At 41.6% G+C, this 9,131-nt stretch overlaps 1 protein-coding gene across 1 annotated transcript in view; it reads right to left on the minus strand.

Annotated features, from left to right (window-relative positions):
- Positions 1-4,191, minus strand: part of LOC106817808 — a 7,297-nt gene extending 3,106 nt beyond the window's left edge. Inside the window, exons 1-4 of the mRNA XM_014822509.1 lie at positions 4,173-4,191; positions 3,410-3,599; positions 2,846-2,978; positions 1,607-2,243 (exon numbers count right to left, since the gene is read on the minus strand). Of these exons, the coding sequence (XP_014677995.1) occupies positions 1,607-2,243; positions 2,846-2,978; positions 3,410-3,599; positions 4,173-4,191 (979 nt within the window). The remainder of the gene's footprint in view (positions 1-1,606; positions 2,244-2,845; positions 2,979-3,409; positions 3,600-4,172) is intronic.
- Positions 4,192-9,131: the final 4,940 nt, after the last annotated feature.

Below are 9,131 nucleotides of genomic sequence, written 5' to 3' on the forward strand. Positions count from 1 at the left end.
AATTTTAAGAAAAACTTCAATGATCAATGAATGACGCACTTGCCAAATTTTTCCACTTCGATGCGAAATGCATCGGCCGGGCATTTCATTATTTACGAAAAGTAAACAGGCTGGCAAAAGACAGTGGGTACAGTAACGGGTCACGTCGTTGACGTCCCATTCATGACCATCAACAAAGAAGGCGGGGCTTATTCTGATTACGGAGATGCGGAAATGCTACAGACGGACGTAGTGCAGTACGCTTAACATCGTGTTATTTTCGTATTTGTGGCAAACTCTATCGTAGGAAACCGTTCTAACATAGCAGAATGCCCTAGTTCCTGATCGGCGATTTGGTAGTCCAATGGGTCCCCATATTTAAAATTATCAAAGTCTGGTGCGGCGTAGACTGTGATTGGAAGACACAAAGTGGCAATCCTAGGCGCGCCTCGGCATCATGGCCGCATCACGTCAAGTCAATATTTTACTAAAAGATTACTATGAATCGGGCCGGGATTTAGAGAAATCATCGTAGTCTTATCAGCGTAACGAGCGAACATGGCCGCCGGAGGCGCCCATTTTGCGAGTCCAATTAAATCGAAAACGAGTTTATTCAACTACAAAAACTCGTCTAGCGTTGGCTTAATTGCTTTTGTACGGAAGCCACCTAGTGCCGGCGCGGTCACGTTTTTCGCAGCCGGCGCGGTCACTTTTTTCGCTTATTAACAAAATTTTCACCGCGTAGTACCGAATGCAACGTGTGCACGAGAATATAAGATGTGAAAATCTGCATCATATTTATTCTTTTATTCTTCGTTCAACTCACAAACATACATTTATTATTCGCGCGATGACGAATCCTCTATGTAACGCCACGAGCACAATATATAAAGAGCACTAACGCTCGCAAAATACAACATACAACACGATTAAACCGGAATCTTGCCCTTTTACTCGCTGGCTGGAGTATCATGCCACAGGCAGAGCGAAGGACTATAGTTTTAGAGCTGCATACCAGCCTGCTCACACTGCATCTATATATATGAACACCGCGTGCGGGTGTTGAATACATATAGATGTAGCGTGAGCGGGTGGACATGATACTGCATCCAGTGATTATAGCGAGCTTTCTTAACCACTGGCAATCCGAATGGGTAAAGATAAGTAAATAACTATTAAGGGATTCAACCCATTTCTAGCAGTCCCCGAATGGCATACACTCCGAATGTTCTTTTATCATAAATGCTCTTAATTGAATAGCGTTAGGGGCTTGAAACAGCAACAAAGTTTCGCGTTGCAACGTGGACATTTATTAAATTCATCTATAGCTACGGAGCGCCATTTACAATTATTATCTTTTAAATGCGGATTATATATTTTGTCCACTGTTTTCCCAAATGGAGTGCAACTGAAGTTGCTCACAACTTTCCTAAGTTTCTCCTTAATTAATAATCATATACAAAGCATAATATCAATCTGTCAAATACAATGCACGTCGTTGCGATTAAACTAGAATTGCGTTAAGAGCCGCACGACACAACATGCACATACGCGCTCGGTTACAACTCAGCTTCGGGTGGAAATGGCGTGTGACAGTTGCCGTGGTACAAGTTCACCGCTCCGTCACATCGGTTGAACAGTTCGAATAAAGCCGAGGGCATGGTGATGGAGCGCGCATACTTGCGGCACAGCTGCCGATTCCACGTGCACGGCAGCGTGTGAAACACTTCGGGATACTCCATGCTCAATATCGTCACCACTTCTTGGTCGCCGAGATGCGATTTCGTGAAATAGTACTTTCGCATTAAATATCTCAGATTTCTCTCGGCTACCGCCGCTTGATATTTCTTAGATTTCGACATGTGGTCGAGGTTGATGAGGTAGAGGCCGCCATTGTAACCCGGTTTGCCACCAGGTGGCGGCATGCCCAGCCTGTCGTCACCAACAGCCTCGCGTGCTATCGCAAACCTTTGATAATATACAGGTTGTTGCTCTTGAGCCAGCGCGAATATTGTCTCCTCTTTGAATTCATCAAACTCCCGCCAAAGTTTCCGAATGTCGGTCATTAATCTCATGTCGGCATCCACCTTGATTATGCGATCGACCTCAGACAGGTCAATGACCTTGTGAAGGGCGAACGGAATGAAGTAAAATATGTCGTTGAAGAGATTGTATTTCTTTCGGTAACTTTTAAACAACTGCTGAATAGGCCATACGTCGTGTCCCACTTTCGCGACGACCGATTCGACTTCGTTTGTCTGCACCTGGTAACGGACCGTGAAAGTATTCAGTATATTATAAGTTTCTAATTTCTAATTTATAAAGTTCGAATTTTTAATTTTCAATTTCTAATTTTCCAATTTCTAATTTTTAATTTCTAATTTTTAAATTTCTAAATTCTAACTTCTAATTTATAAGTCCTAATTTCCACATTTTTATTTATAGTTTATGCTTTATAATATATAATTTATGATATATAATTTATAATTTATAATTTATAATTTATAATTTATAATTTATAATTTATAATTTACAATTTTTAATTTATAATTCATAATTTATAATTTATACTTTCTGATTTCTAATTTCTAACTTCCAATTTCAAAATTCTAATTTCTAATTGTTAACTTCTAATTTCTAACTCATAATTTATAATTTATAATTTCTCACCCTCTAAATCTTCTCTCATCTGTTCTAATTCTACCGCCCCACATTTAATTTCGTTGCGAATGCATCATCAAGAAACGCTAGTTTTGACATATGTGAGCCGGTATCCGCGGATGTCGCACAGGTTAGGAATGCATGATGCAATTAGGAATGCATAGACAATCTCATCTAGCGCAGGTATTTTACGTGTTTCTAATACATGTATGCTTAGATCCTCTCTGTGCGGAATTGTATCGAACACGTTTTCCAGGATGTCGGCTGCGATCCGGGTGCTGTTCGCGTCGCCCAGGAAATGGTACTTGATCCGACCGGTTGCATGCTTTACCGTAGACCTACGTAAGAAAATGCGGTTGTCAGAGTTCGACCAGTGAGTGATGGCGTGGTTAGGGAAAATGCGAGACTGTTGTATATAGGCGTCCACGAGGGTTCTCGTATCACTTGTCTTTGGCTCGATTTAGAAGCCGGGTGCATTTTTACGGTCGCAAACGCTGCTACCGACATTGGAAGGCATTTCTTGGGAATAGCAAGCACGAGCGTGAAAGCTCTCACCACTACTGGACACTAGTATTTTGTGAATACCATGAAATAAAATCGAATTAGTTCTCGTACTGCAACTGGAAAATCGAGATAATGACGTGAAACATATCGATACACGTTCGCACGAGATCAGTGAAACGCCATTTAAGATTAAAAAGCTTACTGTCATGCTTTTATAACGCACGCGATGCGATAACACGACGAATTATTCTAACGGGAAACGAACCTAATGTTGGCTCGAAGTTGCTGTTGAAGATGGTCATTCTTCTCAGCTTTAGCGAAGAACATGAGGATGTGAACTGTTTCCGGCTGTCCGACAGGGTTTCTGCTCTGCTCCTGCTCTGGCAGAAGACTGCAGTAGAGTATGATGGCGAGGGCGCTTACCCATAGCAGGATACGTACTCTTCTGCGACAGACTGTAATAAAAAATGATTCTCTCCGTTACCGCACATTACTATTACGGTAAAACAATCACCGTAAACCAGTTACTCCACTTTGCATAGAGTGACAGTTTTAAGAAAATGGTTAATGATGTTTCCCGCGAGTAAACATGTGTGTCTGTTTGTCTTAGAGGGTGGCGAGAATCAGGTCTTTGGTATGACCCGGCGGCCAACCCACGACCTTACGCATGCGAGGCGAGCACTCAACCATCACCGCGGTCCTCGGTGTGCGCATGCTCACCGACGCCATCCAGCTTCGTCTGCTACTCTCATAACGCGCGCGCGGGTAGCGGCATATCCCGGCGCGTCTGCCCGCATCAGCAGCGGTTCCACACGAGATGCGCGGCCGACGGCTACGAGCCATCTACTGCGTCGTCGCGCTGCTGTGTTGCATCGCGTATCTACTGCGCTATTCGTCCATCGTTGGTGTCGCGCCCTGTGGCGACCGGACGCACCTAACCGGTTACCGGAACCGAAGGGTTACCCACGCAAAGCCCGGTAACCGGACCGTCGATTCGTCGCCGCTGAGAACGCGGCCGGCGGCCGTACCTAGATTCACTGTCGTCATGATGACGTATCGACGCAATGACCTGCTGCGCATGGTACTGACTAACTACTCCAAGATGGCGTTGATATACAGAATCATTCTGCTCTGGCATAATCTGGGTATGTGTTCTACAATTAGTATCAGTAGTAGTTTATAATAATAATAATAATAATAATAATAATAATAATAACAATAACAATAATAATAATAATAATAATAATAACAAAAATAATAATAATAATAATGTTTTATTATTACCATTTTTTATCTAGTCTTGATATCAGAGTTAGTGAAACCAAGTTTCATGTTATCTGGTCATATTTCAGAAGAAGGTGGTGAAAACGTACCGCTTCTCACTCGTTCATCAAAATGCTCTTACAGTTAGCATCATCGGATGTTATATTTGTCAATATGTAGCGATACAACCTTATATTTTTATTAAATATTTATATATTCTTACTTGAATTTTACTATATAACTATTAAATGTTCTTACTTGCTTATATATTATATATTCTACTTATTATTTGTAAAAATGCGTAATTTTTTATTTACCGTACACCTAGTAATTAAGGTGGCTTATTAAGGGTTAAAGCGGAAGTATCACATTTCGCGTGCGCTTTCAGGATGTATGCTGTATAATCCGTTCGTTTATGTTAAAAAAAACACAGGCGAAGAAGTGCCAGATTTTCCCTATGATATCGTCAAAGGCGCCGGCAAAGAACTGATCGTGATTCGACCCGAACGAAATCTGCTGAGTAATCGAATGCGATTATCTGCCGATCTCATGACTGAAGGTAAGAATGAAGACATGGAATGAAATATAGAGATAGATTTTTTAAAAATAGTGAGAGTGGTGGGTGTAGGGAGATCAGAGAGAGAGAGAGAGAGAGAGAGAGAGAGAGAGACAAAGAGAGTGAGAGAGAGAGAGAGAGAGAGAGAGCGAGAGCGAGAGAGGGGAGAGGAAGATACACGATGTTGTGATATGGTAATATCGTAGTATTTTACGATGCTACGATGACAACGGAACCGTGTGTACATTGCAGACATTCAACACGGCAGTTATTCTGCATGTCACTTCTACTTGTTTTGCAGCCGTGCTTATAAGTGACGATGATACCCTGATCAGCGAGGCTGATCTCCTAAGAGCCTACACGCTGTGGAGATGGGTAGGTGCACCAGGGAACCCGTTATTAGAGGCCCAAACTCGTGTCATACTCAACAACTATCACAAGTCTAAGATACGAAACGAATTTTACACGTAATAGTCTAGTGTATAGTGGAACCCATATGCATTTTCGGGTACAATCTTTGAAACTCTCAGGGATTGTATATATGATACCCCTTTATACAAAAACCAATGTTGCCAGATTTGCAAACCCTCCCCCCCCCTAGGTGGTGTAATATGCAAATTAAGGCCGCCATTACCGAAATTTCATTTTTTGCCAATAACTCCTTAAATATGCATGATACCAACATACACTTAGTGTCCGTACCTATGTTTTCAAAGGTAAGAATTAAGATAAAATTATTCCCGAAACGATCGAACCATTAATTAACTCAGAATATCCATGACCAAAAATCCATCTTTTTTCAATATCTCCGTACATATACATGCTAGCAACATATATTTGGTGTCCTTTCCCATGTTTTCAGGGGTGAAGATTAAGATAAAAGTATTCTTAAAACGATCGCACCAGTAGGCCTACATAACTTTATGAAAATAAGGTCATCACTCATTACCGCCATTAACGAATATTAATCATTATCTTTCGGTATCTCGTATAAATATGCATGATATCTTAATATATTTATCGAAGTTTTGAAGGGAACCATAATGGTTTAAGTATATATGACTATTCCTTAGATGCTTTTGCGTTGTGTAACGGCCATTTTGAATAGAAATTTAAAATGGCCGCCATTGATAACAAACTCAACCAAATCATGTTTCTTTTCATTTATGTTTTATTGATAAAATAGTATTGCAAATTATTAAACGAACAACTATGATTAGCACCTAAATTATTGATTGATTGATTGATTGATTGATTAACTTAACAATAACAGCATTTTAAAATTACCAAATAATTAATTAACATTAATACGTCTACCAACTGATATTGCGCAGACTAGCTCAGTGGTAAAACACATGATTGATATGATTCACAGTGTTCATGCTCCTCAGTGAGGATCATGCCTACCGCATGACTCAATCACCTGATGAAGTACTGCTATTCTGACATTTATCTTCTCCTTCACACCAACAAAGTTCAGTTCACACTAAGCCATGTGCTAGACATGAACATCTTGCCGAAGTGCATATTGCATTTCGTGCATTTTGTTTACTAGAACCACACCTACACTTTACTAACTCTACAACAGTAGTTGGGGCTGGGGCAATATCTGACAACTTTGGCACCAATCTGTTGTCTTCTAGTATCCAGCCAAGCTTAAGAGGGTCTGGAACAATGGGATGGGGAATAAGGTCCTGCTCCCATATAGCAGATTGGCAGTGAGCTCTGCGAATATGCTGTACCCAAGCTCCAGATGTTGGTGGTAGCATCTCAACAGTTTTGTCGATGCCTAATTGTTGCTTGAACAAACTCCACCGAAGGATCTGCAGTTGGGTAATGGTGACGCCCTTTTTACAGAAGAGGCTGCATAGAAAGGATATACACCCCTTGATGGTTTAATCTGAAGGTTCACTTCCAACTCCAAGGGCAGCTATGGCAGCTACAATACATGGGTCTGCTTTCAAGAATGTATTCAAGCAGGCAATCTTGGATTTACTCCTTATGTGTCCTGTCGTGTCACAACCCGTCAAGGCATGCCATTTGCACAAAGCTCTAGTTTTATTTTCCCCAAGAGCATTAAAGATTGGCTTTAGCATAACAAGTCGACGTTTATCGCTTGTACCCATAACCATAGCTGCGTTTTCACCACGCAAAGGCAAACGCCTTAACGCAGCAAGCAACACATCTGTGTCTTGACTGTATATATGAATGACATATCCAGTCTTTGCTGCTTCGACAGCATGGAATATCATCAACGTGTCAGCCTCTTCCTGGGAGCTAACACCAGGAGTTATGTCACCAGAGCGGTTCGACATAACATCCTTATGTGTTGCAGTTATGATGTCAACATGAGCGTTATCTATGACTCATGAGCTTCTGTGCCAGATAGAGTGTGAGTGAATCTTTTGTAGTATTGCTACTAAGAAACGTTTTCCTCTCGTTAATTTTGGTGCTATCATTGACCTGATAGCCAACTGGTGGCTTTTTACCTCCTCGGCGTCGTTATCGGGTCGTTTCCTTTAATGATCCTGTTATAGAGTAATTGTCAAATACAACACGGGTAACCTCGTAATTACGGGCTTTCGCATTTATGAGTTCAACATATGCATTGCTGAGGTCAAGGCAGGTCTCAAAGGATCTAACAGCCATTAGCTCCTGCACGACAGCCATCCCATCTACTATGAGACACTTGCTCGTTGTTGGTGACAATGCAACTGATGATACCATATTTTCGTCATCTCTCTCGTCTGGCATGTTCTCAAGAACGGCTATCACCTTACTTTTATCCAAAGTTGGATGAACACCGCCAGTTAATGTCATTAAAGTGCGGTTGCTAGTAGAAAACTCATAGTTGCCGATGACCTCTTCCATGTCAATCTCGCGGGATGACCGAGCAATGATGAGTAATCTGGACATTAGACCTGTGGTTGCTCGTAGAGTTAGGACCTCAGACTTGGCTTGCAGTTTGATCTCTTTCAATGACGAGTTCCAAAAAAGGGGCTTACACTTTGTCATCTTGTCCCAGAGGTTGGTGTCTCCACATATCCTTTCCTCAACAAATGTATTCATCGCAGTGGAGCCTCTTCTTTCTGTTGCCAAGATGCTCTCCTCTATTTCTTTTGGAATGATCTCCTTGGTCATGAGCTTAAACATGTGCGTTTCATCAGAGGTGAATATGTTACATGGTTTTATAACTCGACTCAGGTTTGCAATAGCTTGCTCTTGCCTCCTCACTGTTGGCTGGTTAAGACGGTGATGCACAGTTCTATTCTGGTTTATCATCCCGATCATGTTTTCAGTCTCATTAGCAATTCGTGCCAGTTCAGGCGCACACATGCAGAATTTGAGAAGTGTAGCAGGAGTTTGTGTTATGCCATTGATAGCACCCTGGCCTTTTAGGGTTTTGTTGCCCTGCTCCTGAGCTTGGTCTACCCCAAGGCGGGTAAACGGAATCGTGTTTAAACTGTTCACGGTGAACTCTCCTGAACTATTCTGGAGTATTCTGTGCATAATCAAGTCTATCATATGCAAGAAAGTAGACACATAGTTTCTCAAGAGAAGACAAGTGTAGAAACCAATCACCCTCGCGAGTTGACCGGTGGAATTGCAGCAAGGTCATAACTTGTCGCATAAACATAAGTGCCCATTGACACATGGGATGACCACCGTGTCTTGCATCAAAGGCAGCCAGCTGCTTGTGGAGATTGAGAGATTCAATTGTAACAAGTAATGTCATGTGTGCATCATGACCACCTTGTTTGGATTCACATGCAGTTGACAGTTGCTGAACACTATCTTCTAGTGCAGTTCTTACTGCCGGTTTCTCGGTGAAGAACGTTTCCAGCCAGAGATCGAAAAACACTTGTAGTGTGATCTCATGGGCTTCTACAGCTCTACTGTAGTGATTACCATTGATGATCTGGTTTACAGTCACAGAACTGTAAGTACATATCTGCTTCAACCCAAGCATCGTCTATGCCACTGCCCTCTATAGTTTTTCCCAAGCATCTCAGAGCACACAGTGACATATGGAATGATAATGACAAAGAATAAATTTATTTCGGTATTAAATGTTAACAGCTAATTTGCATATTTAAAGTTATGTACTGGTGTGATCGTTTCAGGAATACTTTTATCTTAATCCTCACTCCTGAAAACATGGGGAAGG

The sequence above is a fragment of the Priapulus caudatus genome, unplaced genomic scaffold (genome assembly GCF_000485595.1).
Source record: "Priapulus caudatus unplaced genomic scaffold, Priapulus_caudatus-5.0.1 Scaffold1873, whole genome shotgun sequence".
In the NCBI taxonomy this organism is placed as follows: Eukaryota; Metazoa; Priapulida; class Priapulimorpha; order Priapulimorphida; family Priapulidae; genus Priapulus; species Priapulus caudatus.